At 39.7% G+C, this 26008-nt stretch overlaps 3 protein-coding genes across 5 annotated transcripts in view; 2 read left to right on the plus strand and 1 right to left on the minus strand.

Annotated features, from left to right (window-relative positions):
* Positions 1 to 6977, minus strand: part of tet1 (tet methylcytosine dioxygenase 1) — a 33602-nt gene extending 26625 nt beyond the window's left edge. Inside the window, exon 1 of the mRNA XM_081616257.1 lies at positions 4995 to 6977. Within this exon, the coding sequence (XP_081472383.1) occupies positions 4995 to 6977 (1983 nt within the window). The remainder of the gene's footprint in view (positions 1 to 4994) is intronic.
* On the plus strand, positions 6889 to 16517 carry slc25a16 (solute carrier family 25 member 16). Of its 3 annotated transcripts, none has more exons than XM_008429598.3 (10): positions 6889 to 7026; positions 11127 to 11264; positions 12084 to 12176; positions 12266 to 12399; positions 12516 to 12579; positions 12710 to 12831; positions 12933 to 12996; positions 13104 to 13266; positions 13400 to 13468; positions 14364 to 16517. In XM_008429598.3, the coding sequence occupies exons 2-10, from the start codon at positions 11159 to 11161 to the stop codon at positions 14518 to 14520; spliced, it is 972 nt and encodes a 323-aa protein (XP_008427820.1). In that variant the 5' UTR covers positions 6889 to 7026; positions 11127 to 11158; the 3' UTR covers positions 14521 to 16517. The 3 variants fall into 3 exon arrangements, with proteins under 3 accessions (XP_008427820.1, XP_081472389.1, XP_008427818.1); XM_081616263.1 differs by lacking the exon at positions 6889 to 7026 and adding an exon at positions 8276 to 8551; XM_008429596.3 differs by lacking the exon at positions 6889 to 7026 and adding an exon at positions 9952 to 10393.
* Positions 16518 to 17374: 857 nt separating this feature from the next.
* Positions 17375 to 25920, plus strand: alox5a (arachidonate 5-lipoxygenase a). Its single transcript, XM_008429600.2, has 14 exons — positions 17375 to 18124; positions 19410 to 19608; positions 19706 to 19787; positions 19855 to 19977; positions 20522 to 20628; positions 22107 to 22279; positions 22387 to 22533; positions 22617 to 22817; positions 22897 to 22983; positions 23734 to 23912; positions 24015 to 24136; positions 24345 to 24445; positions 24536 to 24706; positions 24843 to 25920. Exons 1-14 carry the CDS (start codon positions 17975 to 17977, stop codon positions 25020 to 25022), a joined length of 2022 nt encoding a protein of 673 aa, XP_008427822.1. The 5' UTR covers positions 17375 to 17974; the 3' UTR covers positions 25023 to 25920.
* Positions 25921 to 26008: the final 88 nt, after the last annotated feature.

Here is a 26008-nt window from a genome sequence, read left to right on the forward strand (position 1 = left end):
TATTCCGAGGTTAAAACTATTTTTTCAAGGAAATAAATGTAAATGGAAGAAACCAGAACACCTTCTTTCTGTGCTGTCTTGTTCATCTTTAATGCTCACCTTCCCATTACAGTTTATTTTGACCTTGCACGTCAACAACCGTGCAACCATACATGGCAAAAACGCTCACACAAAATGCAGCTGTACGGAAGTTTACGAGGACATCAAAACTGAAAATATATATTTTTATCCAAATTGAATATTTACTTTATGAAAGCAGAACGGGAATGAGTCCTCTCGCATGATGCTGTGCATATTTGAAAGACCTAATGACCTGCGACTCCTCAAAAGGTACCTTTCCAAGAGAAACGTGCGTACTCTTCAGCTGGGTCATCTCTTGTGTAATAAAACCTTTGCTAGCTGGTCCACTAAGAGCTGGAGGATCTGAGCAGGTTAACCTCATTACCAGGATGTGGGTTAGTGAGTTTGCAGCCTTAAAAGCCACAGTTGCACATCCACGGGTTATCTCCACTAATCCTCATTATGACCCCCAGAATAATGCATCTGACAATCATGGCAGGTCAAATGTCAGCAAGCAGACACAGATGTTGCCATAGCAACTGTAAGGACTCCAGACCTTTGCTACTATCTATTAAAGGAGGGGGAAGAGGGCTTCAGAGCAACCAGGACAAACAGCTCTTACTTTGCATTAAGCTTTAAAGTAAAAAAATATTTACCATTGTACAAATACACAGCTGTGCGCAAGGATAACCTTCAATTACAGACGCAACTTTAAATACCTGTTACAAACCTGAGTGCAGCAGAGTGCATGTTCTCGCAATAAGAGCCTCCTGACAAGAGTGTTTTCCTGACACACCTGATATCTCTGCTGGACCACTCCTCTAGCTATAATGCACCACTGCAACAAGAGTAGGAGGGTAGAAACTGCGACAGATAAGTGGCTTTGCAAGAGAAGCTGGACTGAGCTTTTATGCTAGGTTGAGGCATCCAAGTTATGTTTTTAAATATAACCTAGAGGATGAAAGAATTTGTCTTAAAACAAATTCATTCATATGTAATCAATTCACACAAAAAAAGGAAATACATAACAGATGCACAAGGGTAAACATTTTGATTATCATAGTAATTTACACTTTTCATTAAATATGAGAAGCAAGTGAACAAAAAAATAAATAAATAGAAACTCAAATTTTTGAGAGAGCTGACTGTGAGTCTGTACAAACTGAGTCAGCTTAAGTAGCCTACAGCTCCAAACATGTCAGGACTGTTTTATTCAGATACGCAAACAGCAGCCTTTGGTACTCTGGGACTTGAAGTATTCTGTTTCTATAAGTGTGGAAATGTGTGTTTAGGGACGGATCCTAATCTTGTCCTTGCCGATAAAAAGACAAGTCAGCCAGTGAGGATCAAAGTAGAAGATAAAGATATTTACAAAACAGAAAAAATATTTTCCCTCAAAAAAAGAATTTCCTAGTATGCCACACTCTTCGCTCTGAGATCTAAAGTGTATTTTCCAAGTATTTTGAGCCTGCATTTAATATTTCATGACCGGGTGGCAAAGCTATACAGTGGTAAAACCAGTAACAGGATCTACATGCCCCTACATGAAGTCTTCTTTGGCCTCTGCACCTTTATGAAGCTTGAAACATTCACTGGAAGGGTGTGTGAGCTTGATGAGCAGGACTGGCCGGTGAGTAAGTAGACAGATTTACTCTCACTAACGCACCTTAAGTGAACTCACATACACGAGGTAGCTGTAAAGGCGTACAGTTAACCTTGCTCAACCTGCTTTCTGAGTAGGCTTTGGCGAAAGATGGAGTTTGAGATCAATTCTACAGTGTGCAGACGGAGAGGCCGACTGTGGGAGATGGGAGCTCTTGAAGCAAGCTCCACCCCTGCAGAAGTGCAGAACCAAACAAAAACCAGTTTTAAGGCCACAGACACAGACCTTCCTGTGTGTAAACACAGGCTAATGTGATGTCAGTCAGGGCAAAACAACAACCGGCTGTGCAGCCCGAATCAGACTGGATCAGCAGTTCAGCGTGACTCTGTGTGAGGGCCCTTTAACGGCAACATGCACACTAACACCGCTGCACGAATGTGCTGTATTAAAAGTCACAACCAGATTAGTGGGTCACTGAATCAGTAGATTACGCACACAAACCGATCCCACAATTCAGAGCAATCCATAGAACATGCCAGCAAATCTCAGGATCACCATTCCTTCCCAAACCCCCCGTCTTACTCTGACGGCATGGACAAAGGTCCCCACGAACAAAAAAAGGTAGTGGTTATATAATCAGCCCTAATCTGCTACTGTCACGGCTACAACTCTTATGACTCAGTAGGTCCACGTGTACACGCTTGTATACAGCTTACACGTGGACTTTCACACTCACACACACCTCTTAGAGAAGCACGGACAATGAACTGTGCGTTTAGAGGTTAGTTACTCTGAGTTTTCAATAAAATTTCTGTCGTTCCATTTGTAAGATTCTACATGTAGGCTGCGTTTATACTGATGTATTTCTTTTCTGCTCTGTTGTTGCGAGGTTACTGGAAAAATATATATTGTGAACTCTGTCAAAAGCAACAAACGAGACTTATTAAAAGTGAAAACAATAAATCTTGGAGTATTTTGTTGCTCTTAAGGTAAAATATGATAAATGAACCTCAAAAAATATGGAATATGTAAATTTTCCTGTAACCAACATCAGGTTTTAACCAATCAGAAAAAAAAAAAGTCGTTATATCATAATGTTGTGGTGACAAGTGGCTGTCAGTGATATTGGATGCATTGTTGAGTGAATGTCTTTTTGTTTGTAACGCACCATCTGGACTGTTTGGGTATTTGACTGACTGACTGATTGATGTGTTTTTCAGCCAACTCAACATCCTGAACTGGCACCGGGTTAGTCAGACAGAAAGAGAGAGAGAGGATTCCACTGGCATAATCACATACTGATACATGTATCAGAGAGAGAGAGAGAGAGAGAGAGAGAGAGAGAGAGAAAACACAAAAGGGTTCTTCACTTTTGCGTATCGATCCACAAGAAAGGCGACAGTGGAGCAAGAAAAACCCAAATGATTTAAAACGCAACTAGTAATGTTTTTAATGTAGGCAGCGCCAATCTGCAAGAACGGAGACAGAGGTCAAAGAAATGACTGAAAACGAAAATGCTGCTGTGTTTAATATAGACAGTGTAATGCTGAATAATTTACCTACAACTGCTTCCTTTCCTGGAAATCACAGTCTTCTTTTCACAGTAAGTAGGCTGTGTGTTATTGCTAAGGCAGGGTAAGACGCCAAATAAAGTAATTTCTTCTGACCAATGAGAATGTAAAAGTAATATTTACTATCCCTATCACGTAAGTTATTCTGGTTAGTTAAGGAAAATACAGCTAAATATTAATGACCCAAAAATATAGGGTCCTCCACTCTATTGACCAAGATAGGCACTTTTGCTAAATTTTATTTACTTCTGAAGTATGCAGTCGGATCTGAGACATCAAGCTGAACAGAACCGTTTTCTGGTTGCAGCTTAAAAATCCCTTCTGGAATTCTGGTTTTAGTCGACCTTCCTGTTTATTTTTACAGTTTCAAACTCTGACATTTTTTGTTCAAACACACACTGTAAATTGGACAAAGATGTTTTTCCCCTTTTCTTTTTTGTGACAAAACAAAACAAACAGAAAAGGTCCAACTAACTGCTACTGTAATTCTGTATTAATATGACAGTAGAGTGGTACCTAAAAAATTGTATTTATTTATTAAAGTGTTACCATAAAGACTTTGATAGTCACCGCATTAGATGGTGTCTACATGCCAATTCCTTGCTTAAGAATGATGTCAGAGAAAAAGAGTTTGCTAGGACTTTAGCTGGAACTGTTTTGGTCAAATGACAAATTAGTTGTTTTTTCTTTTTACTCCATAAATCATCAAAATTACTGACCCAGAGAATCAGAAACGTATTCTACAGTAAGAGCAGATATGTGTACACAACCTGGAAAACATGCCAGTAAAACAAGGTAAAACTTGGCATGCAAGATGTGAAATAGAGGAATACAGGGAGAAATTGGCTTGTTTATGGGTAGGGATTTGTATCAGTATGTGATTATGCCAGTGGAATTCAATGCTTCTCATATATCTTAAAGAGATCTGCATTAGGTCCTTATTCAAACGACAACAGACAGTTCAGAGACATAGCAACCTACAGCATGGAAGCAATGGCATTAAGAACTATATTCAGCAGTAAGACGTAAAATAAGTCCTGCAGCAGATGGCCACAAAGCCCTGATCTCATCAAGACTGTCAACCTTAAAAGCCTGAAACATCCGAGAGGCAGACTAAATCCAAAACACAAACGCTGCTCATAAATTGAGTGGAGACTCACTTTAAGATTGAACTCTTTATATAATTTATCTACATCAGTTTTGAGTGGCTTCGTTTTCGGATGCTTTATTTTCTGTCCTCACACATTGCTGAAAGTTGCTCTCCTGATTGCAACACCGAGGACACACACACAAACACACTCATTCACGTAGGCATGTGAAACAGGGCAGTTCTTTAAACATGTGCTAAACTGCCGGCAGTCATGTGCCAGTGGCTTCCCGTCCAACAGTCGGATCTCTATCCTCCAAACACACACATGTGCACAGGCAATACTTCCCCTTTCACTCAGTGACGAGTCATAACATTTAACAGAAAAACGCCACAAAGCTCACCATCTGATAGCACCGACTGAGAAGTTTATTTATCTGAAAGTGAAAGCTTCTGTTTCAACTGTTTGTTTCTTGTAACTTTCAATCATCGCTTTTATCAGTGGGCAGGAAACCTCAGAGATCACAAGAATCGATGTCACAGGGTAGAAACCGCCTCCGATCAGCTGTTTGCAGAAGATCTGCGTAAATTCATTTTATTCCCAATGTAAAATCCATTGTCTGACTAAAGTTTGTTATTCACAAGGGGTAACAAAGAATTTTACATGTCTTACCTGTGCGTCACGTTGACTGATTACAGATGAAGATCTTCTCCTCTTCAGCTCCACACACTTCCTAAGCTTGCAGATCTGGTGGCCGGTCCTGCGATTGAGGCAGCAGCTGCACTGGCCACAGTTAATCTTCCTGAGGCATGGCTCGCACGCCCCACACCTGCTGCGCTTCTTCCTCTCCTTCCTTACTGATGTCAGAGTCGGGCAGGCGAGCGAGCCCGTTCCCTCTGGCCCCCAGGATCCAGGCAGAGCGGAGAAGCTGGCATCGCCGCACCCGGTCTCTGACTCGGTGTCAAAAGAAAACGAGGAACGAGTGCTTTCCGAACAGCAGGACAAAGTGGAGCTGCTGTCTACGGAGGAAGTCGAGATCTTTGGCACAGGGTTATCCTCTGGCATTGCTGCCCGAGTGCCATCCACAACAAAGTTTGGTTCGTGCTTTCCTGTGGGGGGTTTGGTGTTTGCCTCGGTAAGTAGCATAAAGGGGGGAAAGGGCTTCTCTTTTTGTGGCTCTTTATATATTTCACCTTCGTCTTTGGTCTCGCCTGGTGTGCAAGCTTGCTTCTCTACCCCAGCAACAGGCGCTTCTCTTACATCCGACTTCCCGAGATTTCTTGGCTGCAGAGAGTCCCGACAGATGATAACCGGAGTACTTCTAGTCACTATAACAGTCTGCACCTTCAGAGCAGCATCAGAGTTAGGCGAAGACCCTGCGAGTTGAGGCTTAGCACCATGAACGGTTGGTCGAAAATCTGTCTTTGCCTGGTTCACAACCTCCAGCTCACACAAATCTGAGGTGGAGACAGCTTTGGTGGGATATGAGGTAGCTGCGTTGAAGAATACACGCACAGGTGACTCTGACTGTGCCGTCAGTGGGTTACAATGAGTCGGATCTGGGGTTTGACTTGTTGGAGTGTTGGTTTGGGTGTCTTTTTCCCAAATGTCTTCACTCTCACTACTTCCCAGCTTCACAGCGATTTCTTCCTTCACTCTCATTGTCTCGTCTTGTCTCTCAACCTCCGTCTCTGCTTCCAAACTCTCAACATCTCTCTCTGTGACAACCAGCGGCTTCTCATCTGTCCTACTCGCTTTCATGGCCAGCTCTTCACCCTCCGCTTGCTGGACAGCGCCCCCATCATCTTGCTTACCACTGCTGTCAAGATGATCAAGCTCATTACCATGGACAGATGAAGTGTCATTTTTCTCACTGCTGCCCTGTGCCCCCAGGGAGCCGCTGCCTGTTAATTCTGATGAGCCAGAGGTGTGATCTCCCCTCCCGTCACCTACCCGTCCATCACTGTCGTCACAAGCTGTGACCTCAGTAGCTGGCTTTGAGTCCCCTTCACTGTTATTGCTGAAAGACTTTTCATCTTCAGTTATAAGGCTGTCACAGCTGTGCTGCAAATCGCCTCCATGTGTGTCAGCTTCAAGAGAGCTACCCTCTATAGCATCGTTAGGCTCAAGACTTGCCGCAGCTTCAACGCCAGCCTCATGATGCATTCTGGGGGGTTCTTTGTTGTCTGGTTTCTCATTTTTTCCATCAGGAGGAGAATTGTTGATGCTGATGCTTGAGGGCTTGTTACTTGTGTTTTGTTGCCGGGATGCAGCTCTTCTCCGACTGCTCCCCCTCCTGTTTTTCCCTCCTGTGAACGCTTTCGGAGACTGGCAGGGAGCAACAGACACTTGCGTTCCCCGTTGGGACTTCCTCGGCCCAAGGGGGTTTTCGGGCACACTGCTCGACCGTCTAAGTCTAGTAGATCCCGTTACATTTCCGGCATGGCTACCTCTGCCAGGGGACCTCCTGGGATTCTTCCCGCTTCCACGAGGACTCTGGCCTGATTTGGCCTGGTTGCTTCTCGAAGTTGACCGTGTGGATTCTGCTGGTGTTTTCTGTGTGTTACAGGTTTGGCCCCTAGTGCTGGTCCCTCTCTGGGCTTTTTTTCTCTGAGCAGGTGTCTGTCTCCTGGTTGGCTTGGTAGGTGCAGGCATGGCTGAGGGTGTAAAGGAGAGGACCTTTGGCAGCCAGCATGGGAGCCAGGTAATTGTTTATCTCTCGCTCAGAAAAAAAACTAAAAATCTTAAACTCTTCTTCTATTATGATTTTTTCTCGAATTGTAAATTATAATGAATGTTAGCTGGCAGTTGCAGAGCATCACCTATAAAGACAGAAGGGACAAACAAATAAGAATATAGCCACAAAAAGTTTAAATAATATAAAATTTAAATAACTTCTTACAGATCAGTTGTTTAAATCCAACTGTATTCGTTTTTACTTTTGCCCCTCCTAAAAATAGGAGGGGCATTTGCCGAGGGGCTGATGCCAATAAAGCCGTAAACAGAAAAAAAAGACGAGAAATAATCAAACGAAGTGCATAAAACAAACATGGAGAGGCTTTAACATTTTAAAGGGCAGGCCCGTCGAGGAGAGAGGGCTCTGTCCGGAGGTCGGATCCTGTTTTCGTCTTCCTGGCTGGCGGAAGAGGGGGTTATTACTGTGTAAAAACCGCCCTCAGCGTCGCTCTTTATTATTATTTTGCACTTGACCGCTGTCATTTAAATAACACGAAGCACTGCGCGTCTGGAAACCTCGCTTTGCCAAAGCCCTTACTACTTTAACCCGAGTGGGTTTTTATTTACACGTTTACAGACCGAAATGCTTTACATACCGCAGAAAGAGAGAGAGAGGGAGAGACAGTTGCACTGCCTGGACCGCTAATAATACTCCGCTCCAGCGAGACGGCGAGACCTTGTATTGGTTTCCCTCCTCGATAAATATAGACCGCTGCTAAGTTCAATCCTCTCCCGGGGGTGACACATGGACATGATACCAGTACCGACAAGCCGGGGACGGGCACCGAACAGAACCGCCGCTTTTCCAGCCGTGCTACCGTGTAAAGTCTTTGCGGAGCACGACGCTACGTTGAAATGTAAATCCCTCTTCTGTCAATCCATTCAGGGCAGCCCCGCTCACTCTCCCTCCACCAGACGCAGCCCACGGTCTCTGAGCTGGCCGAGAGCTCTTTGTGAGGACTGGAAAACCCGAAATGGAGTACAGACACGTGAACGCAGCAGGACTGTGTCAAAAGCAATGGGTCAATCAAATAACCTCGTAAAGTTTTAGAAACATTTTTTTTTACTCATAATGTGTCAGTTTATGACACAACTAGTAAAAAGTTTTTTTTTCTTGCGTTCCACAGTTACAGCTTATTGTATAAAATGTCAGTAGATACGTTGGAGTTTGTAGTTTAAATAGATTTATAACAAAATAAATACGGAAAATATTGTACATTAAGTGCAAATTTACATCCTAAAAAATTATTAAAGGACCGACATGTTTGTCATATAGTAGTAGAATTGAACTGAGATGTAGTATTGTCATAAGGTCAGCGGACTTCCAATTCCAACACGTGTTTGCTAATTGCTGCTGCCGCTAGTTTTGAGGAGCTTGGGGGAGACCTGGCAGGAGGAGATTTGTGAGGTCAAGCGTTTAGGCACCCCAGATGACTGCCACGAGATTCAAGGATTCCTCAAACATGTATGAAAGAATCAAAGCAACACTCCAGGTATGTTTTTGATGAAGAAATAACATTATAACACAGTAACTCAAAAAGAGTTGATTTTACACAATATTCCCCCTTTAAATATTTATAGCTTCCTCAGATTCAAAGAATTATGCAACGGAGTAGGATGATGAATGAAATGTGCAGGGACATTTGTAAATAAAAAATAACAATAAATTATTTACAGGAATTGGAAAAAACCTGTGCAACCAATACTGATGTAATATTAAATTAGGAAAAACTCTGCAAATAATTAAAGCAAGGATGTAAACACTTGCTGAGTTTAAGTTTGTCGGGAGCTATGGTTGTCAGCTGTTTGGAGGAAGGAGCTGCGGTAAAGTTCCTTTGTGCACTGATGATGCAGCAGTTTGTCACTCTCCACTTTAGTAACAGCTTCTTGCATGGGGTGGAAGACACTGTTAACCCTGATGAGTTTATCTAACCGCTTCAGTTCAGTTTTAGATAAACTGCTGCTCCAACAGACAACACCAGATGACTGATGTGGCTACTGAGTCAACAATTATTTTCAGGAGCGCCCCTGCACTCCAAACGACATCAGTTCTTTTACTGGATGTTCTGTCAGTGTGGTGGGTTCTGTGCCTGCAACTCGAATGGTTGATTGGATTCTAGAGTTTCACACCAGGTAAAAAGAAGGAGGAAATGACAGTCGCTGCCGTAAACTTGTATCAATTCAGCATACCAAGAGCATGAATGCTTTCTTAAAACTTAGTTATAAATAGGATGTGTGATCATAAAATGATTTTTAGGGGAGCTTTCTGAAAGAGCCAGAATTATTGATACTCTAAAATTAAGACCTTCATCAAGTCAGTGTTATTGATAGCAGAGCAAACAGTCAATAGGATGGGATTAAAACTGGACAAAAGAATCCTCCACCTTGCGCAATCTGTCAGCTACTGCAGCTACTGGAAAATGATTCATTCAATTGGTTAAAAAATTAATTTTAAAAAAGCTACTTTAAAAATGGAAGGGTGAACATTGCTTTTGTTTAGATTTGATTTGAGTCACAGTTTTACATATTTTTGTTACAGGTAGAAAATCTGCTTACGCAAAATCGGATTTGAAAGTAAAAGGCCATTGATTGCAAGAATTGAAATGTTGTATTACAAAACCACGAGATACAGTTTCAAGATATTTATTTTTTGTCATATTTTTTGATTTTTCTGTTTTTTTCATACAAAAGACTGCTGCATAAGCAGTTTTATACTAAGTAACTGTACAAAGCAGCAGTTCAAGTATTAAACAGATACCTAAGTATTTGGAATACATATTTTGGAAATTAGAAACTTAAAAATTGATAAATTTTTTATTTAATATATTTTTTTTACATTTGTTCTGGGAAACACATCATTGTTCAAGTATATATTTACAGATGTGATCGTTTAAATAAAATAGCAATAAAGACATTCAAAAGAAATTAATATCACCATGTCATTAAAGACACAGTTTGACTCTCCTAGAGCTCACACAGCTCTATGGTCCCTCCCATGTCCGCAACCGGAAACATCATCTTGCGTCAATATCCTGCGACTGTTTATGTCCGGTAGCAGTTAGTCGTCTGAGGCTGAAGGGCACAGATGTTGTAATTCCTCATATTTTGAGACACTGTACCGTGTCTCAGTCACACATTTGTCTTACGACGCAATCGTCACAAACCTTTCAGTAGCTCGTAGCCATCTTTATCCATATGTCATTTTGTCTCAACGAGTAAAGGAGAAGATGGGGGGGAAAGCGGCGAAGGTGCAGGTTCTTGTTCCATTGAAAAACATCGTTAAACTTCACTATTGATGCTGCTTTGACTGTTTGCTTTCCTATTCCCATTAGTTTGTAAGTATCTTTTCTTTTCTTTTTTATTGCAGCTGTCATTTAGTGTTGTCATTTAGCTGAAGCTCCATGTGGGCGTGGATGCTAATCGCTGACAGTGATCTTGCACACATTTCCTATAACCAGTGTGACCCTTTCGGTCTGTGAAAACAGCTTTCACAGTTGGTCAGAGATAAATGAAATAATACAGGAAGATTTAGTTTCGCTTAAGTTTCAGTTCACATGTTGTGAAAGGTTTGTTATTTCCGGATTAAGGTAATTTTGCAGTTTTGACATGCGCTTTATGGTTCGTCTAGATCAGTGGTTCTTAACCTTTTTTGAGGTACCGAACCCCCCAGTTTCATATGCGCATTCACCGAACCCTTCTTATCCCCCCATTATATTAGCTGTGTTACCACCCCCACGCCACTAGAGGCAGTAGCAACCCCGAAAAGATGCGACTAAGGAGCAGATGTAGACTATAGAATTTGGTGAAAAGAGTGGAACTCCTTCAATCAGCTCCTCCGCAGCTCTGACTGGCTAAGCAATGTAAAGTGATCCTCTGCAGCAAGTGATGGCAAAGCGGGGCGTATCCTCACGACTTTACACAAGTGTGTCTTTACCTCCGCGGAAGAGGCTCCGCCGAACCCCTGAGACCGACTCAGCGAACCCCTGGGGTTCGATCGAACCCAGGTTAAGAACCACTGGACTAGATCCAATAGTTTATATTTCACAGTGTTTTCACTAAACCTAACAGGCATGGATGTGTCAGATTCCTGAGCAGAGAGGATGACATCGGAGGCTGCTGTCTCCACACCCTCCCCTACTAGCAGCAGCAGCAGCAGTACACCTGCTAAAAGAGATTACTACTGGCTTCGCTCCTTTGTGGCTGGAGGTATGATATGATGCATCAGCTTACTTCCGTAATCATGTTCAGGGCAGTTTCGGGAGGGTTCAGTCTTATACAAAATTATATAATTTGTATAAATCACTTCCTATATTAAGGGCTTTATTGCCCTTTCATGCAAAAAAAAACAAAACAACAAAAACACCTGTAACATAATACAGGAATGGATATTTATTGTAAAACTATATCAGATGATGTAAAGGTAGAATAGCACTTGATATAATGAGCCTGTCCTGCTACCAGCGTATAGTGATTATCCCAAGCTTATGCAAATATCCAATAGGTTAAAGGGGGGAGGGGAATAGATCCATGTATTCTAGGCAGATTAACCTAGTTTATCAGATGAAAAAGTTCCAGTTTCCTACATGGTTGTCAAAATGATTACAAATCGAATGATTAAAAAGAAGAGTGTGGTAAGTTCAATAAAATCACTAATAATTAAACAACTGAAAACTGTGACCAAAAGAATCAGTTGTATAATAAATTTAATGACAGCTGGTTAAAGAGTTCTCCCTTCCTTTAGGCATGCTGCTAACCAAACTGACCCTATGGAATATTTATGTTTTCCCCTTTTTTCATAAATAAGGATAGCCAGTACACAGAATAGTGATGTTCAGTGGCTAGCTTTTCAACATGCATGTACACATGGACCCTGAATTTGATTCTTATTTGAATTAAAATACCACAATGTCACATAAAAAAAAAAAAAATGAAACATGCTGCACAAGCAGAGACGTTTTGTCTTTTTGTGCATGAAGCCTGACATTTTGTTTACACGTTCATGTATGAGTATTGTTCTGTTTACAGGTGTAGCAGGATGCTGCGCGAAGTCTACCATCGCCCCCCTAGACAGAGTCAAGATTCTTCTTCAGGGCCAGAACCCCCATTACAAACATCTCGGTAAATTACTGACTAACTACCAAACAAGCAAATTAACTCTTAATGAGTTAGTTTATCACCAGAGTGAATCTTGTGAATATTCTCTGTAGGGGTGTTTTCCACTTTCATGGCTGTGCCAAAGAAAGAAGGCATCCTGGGCCTGTACAGGGGCAACGGTGCAATGATGGTCAGGATATTTCCTTACGGAGCCATTCAGTTCATGGCCTTTGACAAATATAAAAAGGTAAAGTGAGTATTTTATCATTAATTCTCTGGTCCAACATTATGTTTTATGTTTATGAATGCGCTTCCCGTGTAGGCATTATTTTTGATGCATTATTGTTGACGATCTCTTCATAGCTGTTAAATAAACGGATTGGGATCTCTGGACACATCCATCGCCTCATGGCAGGATCTATGGCAGGTACTGATAGACCTCTTATCACGGTGCCCCAAGCTTTACAGGCACAGATAGTGTTATTAGACTGTTGTATTTTTTATGGGTTTTTTTTTTTTTACTGTGATTTCATGATCTTTTGCTTATGTGTTTCCAGGCATGACTGCGGTGATATGCACCTACCCTCTGGACGTGGTCCGAGCCCGGCTGGCCTTCCAGGTGAAGGGTGATCAACGCTACTCTGGAATTATTGATGTTTTCCGCTCCATTTATCGCAAGGTGATTTACCGTTGGTGAACTTTGCTAACTTAAACTGAAGTGTTACATCAGATTGTAAGTTTCTGCTTACTCTCTGTTTACCTGTTAACTCCTTTCCACAGGAGGGCGCATCCGGGTTTTATAGAGGCCTGACTCCAACTCTTGTTGGAATGGCGCCTTATGCAGGTGAGCTTTGGTGCATTTATTTTGTTGCTCAAAGGTGCTTGCAAATGTCATGCATAATGCCCTCCACATGTCTAGCCAGTCTCTTATTTCTCTCTGCATCCTCCAAGGGCTCTCCTTCTTTACATTTGGCACCCTGAAGAGTCAAGGCTTGAAGCACTTCCCGGAGCAGCTGGGCCGCCCCACGTCAGACAACCCGGATGTGCTCGTTCTGAAAACCCACATCAACCTGCTCTGTGGAGGGGTTGCTGGTGCCTTCGCTCAGACTGTCTCGTAAGTGCTTTTCTTGATGGACGTGTTGGATTTTTAAGCTCCGACCGAGTCAAACGCGGGTCGGTTTCCAATTTTTAATAACTCAACGTCATCATTTCTGGTTTCTGTGTTATGATGGGACTTTCCTCACCAGCTACCCCTTGGATGTGGCAAGGAGGAGGATGCAGTTAGGAACTGCACTTCCTGATTCGGATAAATGTGGGTGAGTATCGCTGCTGGTTTGACTTGTCATAGTTTGGTTTTTACAGTGAGATGACATCATAACTTTTCTTTTGTGGAAATATTTGAATATTTAATCAAGAATATTTTCTTAGAATCTTTCATTCTAAATTTACACTTACTGGACCCAAAGGGACATGCAGCTGTACAAGCTGCAGGAGGTGCTTCCACCGAGTTTTCACTTTTCACTGATATAACATCACTGTATGGATTTGTTGGTGACAATTGTCATAAGACGAAAAGATGGTCAAGAAGAGGTTTTTATGCAAAACTTTTTATGCAGATTTTTTCTGTTAAAACTTTATTGTTAGGTTTTTCCCAAATAGCTGCGCAGATTACTCGTTATCTGTAGTCTATGTTTAGTCTTAGGGTTGTTTATTTTTTAAAAATATATCTTAAATCATATGGCTATCTGACTTACCTAATATCTTGCAGCCTTACTTTGTGCTGGTCCATCACATAAAACCCAAGTGAAATGTGTTAAAAATCTGTGGTTGAAACATGATGGGATGTGTGAGTATCCAAATATTTGAGAACTTTTTATGTTATAAAACAAGCTTAAATCTAGTGGCACTCCGAGTCGTCAGGCTCCAGCAACATACCATTCATTCCTGGAAAGGTTCATTGAATACTTTTCCAAGCCCGACTCATTGTTCTCGCTTTAACTACTTCTCTTTGTCAGATTTTCCAGAAACGGCAACGTTTTATTAGCCTTGAGAGATTTCATGTAATTTTAGAATCCATTTTTAAGGACTCCAAATGACGCCCTGCGTACTTGAAATACTTGCTCTCAAAGCAAACAGAAAATTGTCTTCGATTCTGTGTTTTATTTCTTATTTGTGGGTAATAACAGTGTTGTTTGTCTTGCATGTGCACAGATCGCCTTTCAAGACTCTGAAGTACGTGTATAACACATACGGTATCAAGAGAGGACTATACCGAGGCCTTTCTCTTAACTACATCCGCTGCGTGCCCTCACAGGCCATGGCCTTCACCACCTACGAGTTCATGAAGCAAGTCCTCCATCTGAACTAGTCTCCTCCTCCTGAGCCTGAACGATCAGATCGTTGACCCGATCAGCTTCCGCGTTTCCCTGACGGAGTTGCCGCTCAATCAGCGAGTTCGCTCGGTATGTCTTATTGTAGTTCAGCTCCCCAAAGAAACCAGGAGAGTCGATGGTAAAGACAAAGGGGAACTATAGTGTCGAACAGCCGGGAGGCTGTAATCCTCCCTCCATCTGCATCATTACCGAAAACATTTTTGTTTTAAAGCATCCTTATGATTTCTTGATCAGTTATGCAAGCAGCACCAGAGCAGCCCTGGAATGTTTAGCAAACACAATCACATTTTAATCATTTATCACAATTTAAATCATTTTAAGCACATATTTTTTTCTTTCTGTTGAATGAAATAACTTGCTTTTGTTCTTTAAATTATTATGAGTGTTTGTCATTGTACAGCTGCTCGATTATATCCTTAGACGTTTTTTTTTTTTTTTTTTAAGTTTACCAAGTTGATGTAAGAGGTAGCTGCTGCTAAATGGTGACATTTACGATTTCTTTGTACACCCTTGACTGAGGGGATGTCTTTAGTTTTGTAATTCAGTACTTTGGAAAATGTTTTTTCTTTTTTTTCTTTTTTTTTTTTGCTTTCTCAGTACAAATCAGCATAAATACTGTTTGTGCGTGCCACATGATATCTCAAAACGGCCTTCCATTTAATTTTCAGGTCTTAAATGGAGCAATTTTTTGTTTCTGTTTTAAATACTGCTAAACACGTGTTCATGGTTCTTAACATGCATTTAATGTCAAGAGTGAGTCTGTTGTAACTGTGATGATGTCGCTTGATGAACAACCACAATATTTTACAGGGAACTCAGGTTTAAATTGCACTGAAGCTTTTTTATTTATTGCTTTAGCAACATGTTGCCACTGGGTGGCAGTATTGAAACAAGATGTAAATTGTTATTCAGCCGTGCGCACTGCAAACCTCAGACGTGGACATTACATGCTTGATTTGGCCTGATCAAACACAACAAAACAAAACTTATTTCTGCTGTTTAATCATTTTAACCCCAGATTTCAGTCAACTGAGACGTTTTTTTTATTTGTATTTTTTACTAGTTATTACTTTGTAATAATGACATTTCTTTGACAAAAAAGATAAAATTTACAGCTTGATCTAAATTCAGATGAAAAGGAAAACAGACTATTTAACTCTAAACAGCGGTCAGTACCTTCGCAGGTTATTTTTTTGTTCTTTTTTTTGTCTTTAATAATTTTAGGGAACCCAAATAGGCTTTATATAATAAAAAAAAGCTATTGAAGAAACTAAGCTCTTAATTTCCTGAAAACAGGAAATTTTCCACTTTTCTTTTCAGTAAAAGTAATTTGATAAAACATTTCTAACAAGGCTCCATACAAATAATCTCTTCTGCGTTGGACCGTCTTCATCCTAAAAAGTGATCACTGATCATGTTTATAATTAACTGCAAATGAACAATAAAGCACAGTGCCTTGCTAAAGCATTTATACCTCTTTGTTTTTTCCACATTGTTACGACACAACCGCAAAACGTAATGTATTTTTGTGAGACTTTATGTCATGCAACAACACAAAGTAGTGTGGAAATTTGAAATGCCTCTAGAACGGTTTCATGGTTTAAAACAAGTATGACAAGAGGAACATAAATATGTAATCAGCCCTTGATTCTTTAGTCTGACCTCTAAATAAAATAAAGCAAATGAAGAAAGAATAAGAAAAGTGTCAGAGAAGCACCTGAGACTAATAGTAGTTGGAAAATTATTAGCTGTGTGCTCCACATATTGGACTTTTACAGAAGAGTGGCAAAAGAAAAAGCTAATTCTGAAATAAAACGATAAGAAGTTCATTGTGGCCATAAGCCATGCACAACATAGCAAACAGACAGATCAGGCCCAGTTTTTGGACTAGATGGCCAGATCCCCCTGATCACATCACATGAGCTCAATTGGAAATCAAAAGACATTTTAGGTAATTCATTGTAAAATAAATGGAAAACTGTCTTTTTTTTTTTTGTCTCGCTTCACAATCATGTGCTACTTTGTGTTGGTTTGTCACATAAAACCTCAGTAGAAGGTTGCTGCCATTTGTGGTTGTTGAAAAAAAGTGAAAAAAGTTCTAGAAAGCACCCATAAATGATTGAAAAGTGTATTGTTTTAAAATGACTTGAACAAAGGGAGATTTTATTATTTATACGTTCAACATAATGAAGTGCAGTAAGTGTTTTTATTTCAATATAAAATACATGTTCATTGTAAGTGTTCCTTACTTCCCTGGGGTGTAGTCTCACGCTTTGTTGAGAGTTTGAAGCCGCCATCTAGGAAACAGAATAAAGTCTGGAGCAGCTCATCATCCTCTGATGGCTGCCACATCTCTTTTCACAGTGCTGCTGTTTCTGAATGCGCAGATACTCGTATATGTTCTGTAGAGATGCTTTTCAGTCTGTTTGATGTCGCACAAAGCAGATAAAACATTTTGAGAACTACAAGTGTCTGAATCTCAGCATTTATTCAAAGTTTCGTTTAGGTTGCTGAATAACCGATGTGCAACACCATCTCCTTTGTGCCGCACCTTCCGCCTTTTCCGTTTTTCATTTGACTGGGTTTTGGACTCATGGAGGATTCCTATTAATCTTTATGTCACAGTTTTATGGCTAAAACTACGGCAGGGCTGTGTTTAACATTTGCATTTATTTTACTGGCACAGGAATACACTGCCTGTTGTTGTTTGACAACATGCACTAATTTGACTGGTAAATGAATGAGTGTAACAGAAGACTCATTTCCTTATTATGAGTGAAATCCAGATTAAAAACTATAATTATGTTTTATTTTTATCTTTGCAAAAGAACATTTATTATTTTATTTATTTATTTTTGGTTATCTCCCACCATCTAGTGCCAGGTTGGGATGTTTTCCAAACTGGCACCAAGTTTAGTTTCTAGCTTTCGGCCCCTTCACTTCCTTATGTTCTCCAAAGAGCCTGTGTGTGTGTGTGTGTGTGTGTGTGTGTGTGTGTGTGTGTGTGTGTTTTTCCCTCTCAGATAAATGTACAATGATGTCTTTATACTTCTGACACCTCGTCTCACCATCGTTCTGATTAATCTAAATAGAAAAATACCCTTCAGAAGTTGTGCAGACCCTCTTCCTTTGTCACTATGTTTTTCCAAGCTGATGACATATTTATATCATTAGGAAAATGCATAAGAGCCCATGGAGGTTTTTTTTTTCCAGTTTTAGGGTGGAGACACTGATGACTGGGTCACTGTAATAAATCTTCTTCCTCTTTTGGCCTCATTAGACACTGCTTTAGCATTTTTGAGTTTACGTCAGTGAAGGGCAGAGCTGCATCTGAACTAAAAGCCTTTCCAGAGTAACACTGTTGCTGCTTCTTCACCTTTAGACGGCATTTGAGGATTTTTTTGGGGTCCTGGCGTTTTGTGACCTGCCATGCCGTCGTACACAGTAACTGTTGCCACAGGGAGCCAGTGGTTTGCAGGGACGGATGATTATGTCTACATCACGCTGGTGGGTACGGAGGGATGCAGTGAGAGGACACTGCTGGACAAACCCCTCTACAACGACTTCGAGAGGGGGGCGGTAAGTGGAGTCACTGCAAAGTGGGAGCCGCGTGCCAAATTTCGTTCATTTTTTTTTTTTTTTTTTGATGTTCTGTACAAAAGCGTGCTTTAAACGTGAGCGGCCAGGTAGTTGGAAAACAGAGAAGTTGTAAAATAAAGTAAACTTGATATTAGAGGAAGCATTCATGAACTTCTGGAAATTGCCAAGCCTGCGGTGACACGTCTCTTCTGCTTACTCATACAGCACCGTTTACATTTTAAAAAGGATCATGTTTTGATAGAAAATTACTTGTTAACTTTTAAGGTTTTTTATAATCCAGTTTAATTTTAAGGTTCTTCTCCAGATACATTATCACAAAAACGTTTTTAACATCAGAAGCAGGAAAAAAAACTATATGAAACAAGAATATTGACTATATATAAAAAACTTATTTTTTAGGTTTAGATTAACGGTGCTTTTCAATCCAAAACTCATCATAACATTTTATGTTTAATTCTTCTTGAATTTCTGAGGCTAATCTAAATCAATGCCGAGAATATTAAATTTAGTAAAAGAGACTTGAATAAGAGAAACCTTAAAGTTGCATTGTCACTGCATTGCTTCATGGGGCAGTGACAGGAAAATAAGTTTAGGTTTATTTCTGAATGAAGGAGGTCAGACTAACAAAAAGAAAAAAAAAATACTTGTCAAATTTCCGAACAAATTGATAAATATATAAGGAATATTTTTTGGGGGGTTTTTGTGTGAAATTTAGAGTAAAGCAAATTATGGAGACCCTTTTTTAAAATTTTAACTAAAGTTATCCTAAATGTGACAAGCATTTCTGGAGCAACACTCCTCAAAAAAAAAAATAAATAAAAAATAAAAAATAAAAAAAGATACAAAAAAATAATAATAATAATAAAAAAACTGGATACTGTTTTATGCACAGTAGAAATAGTAAACTTAAAAAAAAAAAAAAAAAAAAAAGGGGGTCAGGGTGTTAGGGTTATGGTTGTTTCAGTTTAGATAAAAGACAAGAAAGCCTAAACGTTTTGTAGAAGTAATTTCATCCATAAATGTTGCTGTACTGCACACAAATATAGTCAAATGGCTTGGACATTTCTAAGCCACATTGACTTGTCTAGATCTATGCAAGTTGTTGTCGAACATGTTAGACACACACTGTTTTCAAAAAACACGTCTGAGATTATCTTTAAATTTTTATTTTTTTTTACTTTTGTTTTAAAAATGTCAGATTCTGAGTGAGTGAGCTCATTTCCACAGCCCATGTTTTTCACAGTAGCCTCTGTTTAAACTGCAGGTTGACTCATATGAAGTGAAAGTCGATGAGAACTTGGGTGATATTGTACTGGTGAAGATTGAGAAGAAGAAATATTGGATGCAGGACGACTGGTACTGCAGGTACGTCACTATCAAGACCCCGTGTGGAGATTATGTGGAATTTCCCTGTTTCCGCTGGCTGGTGGACGACAAGGAAGTGGTCCTGCGGGATGGACGAGGTATTTACCTATCTGTCTGTCTAAAAAAAATAAAAAATAAAAAATTCTGCCTCACTCATCTGCTGAAACCCTCACCTTGCCTTTGCATCTTTTCTAGCATTTCTGCCTCAGGATGATAAAACCAGTATAGTAAAGCAGCACAGACAAAAAGAGCTGGATCAGAGAAGAAAAGCCTACAGGTAAGTTAGCTTTACTCAAAACATGCAGGAGATTGGGTTGTTTTAATGACATTTATTCTGTTTGTAGATGGAAAGAGTGGCAGCCAGGATTCCCTCTGAGCATTGATGCTAACAGACACAGGGACCTCCCCCGAGACATCCAGTTTGACAGTGAAAAGGGAGTGGACTTTATTCTGAACTACAGTAAGGCGTAAGTAGAACCATGTACACTACATAAAGGGACCATTTTTCAGTAGAGTCTATGTCTATCTCAGTACAATGAAGAGGGTTACTTAGCCTACATTTGCATTGTGGGTGTTTTTAAAATAAAAGGCCTTCATGAAACCTTAATCAGATGCAGAACTGATGCCTCAGAGCATGCTGCTATGTTATAATTTACCTTGGGGAAAGGAAACAGTGGTGTCATTGTGTGTTTATCACATGGGATATTTGCATAGTGCTTTCAGGCAGAAGTTTGAACTTGCTGACAGGCATTATAACAAACAACTGATGTTTAAAAGGATATTGTGCAAAAAGTGTAATAACTCGTAAAATTAAAAGTTGAAACGCTGATCTGCTTTATCTCAAATCCATTGCTAGAATAAATGCTGCTTCTATTTAAAAGATCACACCTAGCCTCTTCAACAAAATATCAAAAACCTGAGCCGTCAGATTTATTTGTTTAGTATAACTAAAACTCATTTTAATGGTTTAAAAATGTCAATAAATTAGTAATCCTGTTGATGTCTTTTCAGAATTGAGAACTTGTGTGTGAACAGCTTCATGAACATGTTTCAGTCTTCATGGAGCGACTTTGCTGACTTTGAGAAAATCTTCGTGAGAATCAAAAACACAATCTCAGGTCAGACAAACTTTCTGTTCTTTTCTGTAATTGCATGTTATGCTAATCTGTGCTACCCAATGCTCTGCTATGTTAGGCTGTATATTCTAAATTACAATATGTTGTTATTCTATATTATACTATGTTCTGCTAGTTTATGTTATGTTCCATTACACTACACTAAGCCATTTCACATTAATTAAAGTTATTAACTTTGTACAATGTTTTATTATGGGCAATGCTAAAATAAGCTATGCTTTGCTATGCTAACATGCGTGGTGTTGTACTATGCTACTGTTTTTTTTTCAAAGTAAGAGGGTGTGCTCCATGTGCTATGTCTTATGTTATGGGACTATTGTTTTAGATAATGCTATAACAAACTGCTAGGATGCTTGAAGTTATTAGGCTATGATAACTTCAATTATATTATGTTAAGCTACATTTTATGTGAAGTTATGTTTTATGTAATCTCACATGATTTTAATGCACCACAAAAGGCATTAATGTTACATTACAGCAGCTTTGTTGCTATACTACGCTAACTAATGCTAAGCTGTACATTTTGTTTTTTAATGCCATGCTATACTAGCTTAGCCTTAGGGCTTTATATGGTTTGCTCTGTTACCTTTGTTGTGCTTTGTTTAATGTTATGCTGTGAGTCTTGATTTTATGTAGCATAATGTAAGGCTACAATTATTACGTAAAAATAGGCAAAGTTTGGCTAAGTTAAAAGGGTTAGCATCACCACCTTACTCTTAGGCTTTTTGAAAGAAAGAAAATTATTTCTAGTAGTTTATTATGTATTATTACTCTTACTTGAGTAAAACGTCAGGCTACCCTGACCACCACAAATAACTTTACTGAATGAAGAACAATGATATTTTAACCAGAAATTCAGGAGTTTATGTTACAGTGAGACATGTTGTTTATAAGCAAGCTATGTTGTTTTAATGTTGCTAAGCCTGCTGAACAATGTCAGGTGAATATTAAGGTGAGGTCAAGTGAATATTAAGTAAAAAGTAGATATTGTCACTGGAAGCCCTTCACCTTATTCTAGCAACCTACTGTAAGCATTTATTTTGTAAATTACAACTTTTACTTCAGTAAAAGTTGAAGCAGTGATACTCTTACATAACCACAACTTTTAGCTACTCCACCCTCCTCTGACTACATTATATTCCAGTGTGCTGTGTGACAATATGTATCATTTATGAAGTTGTATTCATTATGTTATATTATGTTTTACAACATTAGAGTACGCTACACTGTGCCAAGCTATGCTATGCAAACACATATGAGGCTGTCATTTTAAGATTAATTATATAAAGTTCAGTAAAATTGAATATTATTGAGAAGTTAATTTGTTTCTGTTAATTGTGATTTTCAGATTACACACAATTAAAAACATTAGCCATATCAGGGAAAACATTTTAGTACAGCAATATGGGCTTCATGAAAAGTCGCTGTTTAAAAATTAATTTGTATTGCTTGCATTTCAGAGTATGTGATGGAACATTGGAAAGAAGACTTCATGTTCGGCTATCAGTTTCTGAATGGTTGCAACCCAGTGTTGATTTGCAAATGCACCGAACTCCCTGACAAGTTCCCTGTCACTAATGAGATGGTTTCTGTTAGCCTTGAGCGGGACTTGACCCTGGAGCAGGAAATTAAGGTTGATATTTCTCTGTTTTTATTCATGTTTTTTGACTTTCCTTTGGCAATTGTAACTTTTTGATCATCTCAGCTGAAGTGCACTTTAAAGCAGCGTTCTGCTTCCAGGCAGGTAACATATTCATGGTGGACTACGACATGTTAGAGGGCATTAATGCAAACTCCACAGACCCGTACACGCAGCAGTACCTGGCAGCTCCAATGTGTCTGCTGTACAGGAACCTACGGAACAAGATCCTGCCTATAGCTATACAGGTACAGCGAGCTTGGGCCCCTGTAGGCGGGACTATTTCAGCTGATTCCTTTCTGTATCTGAACTCTGGCTACGTCTTTCTCAGCTTGGCCAGGATCCAGATGAGAACCCAATCTTCCTTCCCACTGACGGTCAGTATGACTGGCTGCTGGCAAAGATCTGGGTACGATCAGCTGACTTCCAGCACCACCAGAACATCACACACCTGCTCAGGACACATCTGATGACAGAGGTGTTTGGTATCGCCATGTTCAGACAGCTCCCAGCTGTTCACCCGGCATTTAAGGTACAGCACTGTCAGGGATAGTTTGTTGTTTGATAAATTGATAGTTTTATCGATCGGTTGCTTTTCTTTTTGTTCTCAGCTACTCATCCCGCACATTCGTTTTACTATCGCCATCAATACAAAGGCCAGAGAACAGCTCATCTGTGAGTGTGGGATCTTTGACAAGGTTAGTTTCTGGACATTGAAATAATGTGGAATAAGCGCAACGTCTGTCCAAAAGCAACAAGAGAAAATAATAAGAAGGTGGTTTATTTCCAGAACTGTGGAGAGAACTAAAACCACACTCTTCCAAGGAGTGTGTGTCGAATTGTTTTTTTTTTTGCAAGTGTCCTTAGTCACAGGCTACATATTTTAAAGTCATGAACTTTAAAACATGAGGAAAGTAGAAAAATGACACTTTACAGTTCCAGAAAGACAACCTAAACCAGAAAGAGTGGCACATTTATTATGTTTTCTTTTATTATTACGAATCTCTGGGAGTTAGAGATACAGTGCAGCAGAAACGGTGGCTGTATACATCAGTTTTAGAAACGTAGTTGCAGAAATTTCATTCTTCTTCTTTTTAGTTAGATTTCATCAAAAAAACCTATTACTTCAGATATTTCACAACATCTGAAGTCTTCTGAAAAAATACATTGGTCAGTCCAAACACTTTATTTATAGACAAATAAATTAAATCTTTATTATTTTTTGTACACAAATTCCAGGTGTTTAGAAATGTTTCTCTACTGTCCTGATCGAGTTGCAGAAAATAGTCTGAAAAACTGTATAAACAAGATATTTTCAAATCAGACTAGCTTAGCAGATTCAGCTGAATATTTTTGGTTTAGACCCAAAAAGAAACAGCATTCATGAATAGTTAAATCAAAACCATCTATGCTGAAGTATAAGACGTTTTCTCATGTGCTTTATCAAGGCCAATGCAACCGGCGGAGGCGGTCACATCCAGCTTGTCCAGAAAGGCACGAAGATGCTGACCTTCAGGTCTCTCTGCTTCCCTGACATGATCAAGAGCCGTGGCATGGACAGTACGGAGGAGCTGCCCACCTATTTCTACAGGGATGATGGCTACAAGGTATGGGAAGCCACTAAGAGGTGAGAAACAATTTTCTTTCCAGTCCAAAAGGAAATAAATCAAAAAATGAATTGGGTATACGTTGGGCATGCGATTTATTCCTCTATTACTTTTCCCGGCAGTTTTGTCTCTGACGTGATCGGCATTTACTACACCAGTGACGAGAGAGTGCAGGGAGACGAGGAAATCCAGGCCTTCGTCAAAGACGTGTGCAGCTTTGGGATGCAGGACTTCGATTACTGCGGTACGTTGACTTCACAAACGGTCACAGAGCTTGGGAGACGCAGGAAAGCTGACTTGTGGTGACATTGCCTGAATGCTGGTGTTGTAACGTCATCCGGTAGTTTATCATCATTTGTGCAAGGGTCTTTTCACAGCGCAGCTTGCAAAATAATTGAGTGGTTTTGTAAAGACGGCTTTCTCAATTCTGTTTGCCTCCAATCTGTGCAAAGAGTTTCCAAAGTCTCTGAAGACACGCGATGAACTGGTAGAGTACCTGACTGTCGTTATATTCACCGCTTCATCCCAGCATGCTGCCGTGAATTTTGGACAGGTAGGTTGTTGAAGAATTTCTTTACTTTTCAAAATACACAAAAAACCCCAGATTTTCCATACATTTTGCTTCTTTGTATGCAATATGTAGTATGACTGGTGCTCATGGATCCCCAACGCCCCTTCTACCATGCGGAAGCCCCCTCCGAAGGAGAAAGGGCAGATCGATGTGAAAACGATCATTGAGAGCCTTCCTGATCGCGGACGGTCCAGCTGGCACCTGGGGGCCGTCTGGGCCCTCAGCCAGTACCAGGAGAATGAGGTTTGCAGAAAATACAAGCTGCCATTTAAACTGCATAGATGGGAGAGCTAAAATCAACGTTTAAAGTTGAATTAAAGAATATAGATTTATTTATTGCTGCGAGCCTTTTGACTAAACAAAGTTTCTTTCTGTGCAGCTGTATCTGGGTATGTATCCAGACGAACACTTTATAGAGAAGCCAGTCAAGGACGCCATGGGAAAATTCAGGAAGGAACTGGCAGAGATAACCAGGTCCATCAAAAGGAGGAACGAGGAAAAGAAGCTGCCGTACTACAACATGTCTCCGGACAAAATCCCAAACAGTGTCGCTGTTTGAAGAGCGACACTCGTCTGAGGCATAAATCGTCTTTCTGTATGTTAAAGAGCAGAAGACATTAAGGTTTCTGCCACTATGGAAAACATTGATTTTGTAATTTAGATTAGTCTATTTCATGAGCATGACTACAGATATAAAATAGAAAAAACATAAAGGGAAGACTCAGCTGCCGTTTGCAGGTAGCAACAAATTGACCAATCAGAGGAGTGTGCTGTGGAAATATGGATTCCACAAAAAGTTCAACTGTTTGCTTCGCTCTTTTTTTCATATTTATCACTTTATAAATAAACTGATATTTCATGTTTTCAACATAGCTCACTGTTATGGATTGCTAATCATATTTCTGTATCATAACCCTATTTAACAAAAAAAAAAAAAAAAAAAGATACTGCAGTCTAGTGACTTTGGAGGTATGTGCTCTTCAAATAAAACTATTGGTTTTGTGCGTTACCTTTATGAATCCAGTTTGCCTATAGTGTGAATTATCCCACAAGGGGAAAAAAGTCTTATTTATTTTGTATTCTGAATTTACTCTTCATAAATTTAAAGATAATGAGGCCATGTCACCAATAGGTTTGGCTAAACAGTTAAGACCATATTATAATGCCCATTTGCAGGGAATTGAGTAACTCAGTGTAAATCTGCTGGGCTTACTTAAATAACTTAATTGGCAAAATATGACCAACAGAATTTGACTGTATTGTATGAATATTATGACTGATGTAGAATCTGTGTATTTAAAACTGTCCATATGGATGGACTGGTATGAATTACATTGATTTGATTTATATTTCTGTAAGCTGAAGGTTGAATTTGACCCATTTGTTATGCAGCAACATTTACATAACATCTGTTGTACATTGGTGATATACAAATAAATATAAATTGTCAAAACTCAGTTTGAATAAATTTATTTCAGTGAAAAAACTCCACACAACTGAATTACAAATGCAGCTCTTTGTCACAAAGCTTAACCACTTACTGCT

The sequence above is a fragment of the Poecilia reticulata genome, chromosome 15 (genome assembly GCF_904066995.2).
Source record: "Poecilia reticulata chromosome 15, P_reticulata-male-v2, whole genome shotgun sequence".
Lineage (NCBI taxonomy): Eukaryota > Metazoa > Chordata > Actinopteri > Cyprinodontiformes > Poeciliidae > Poecilia > Poecilia reticulata.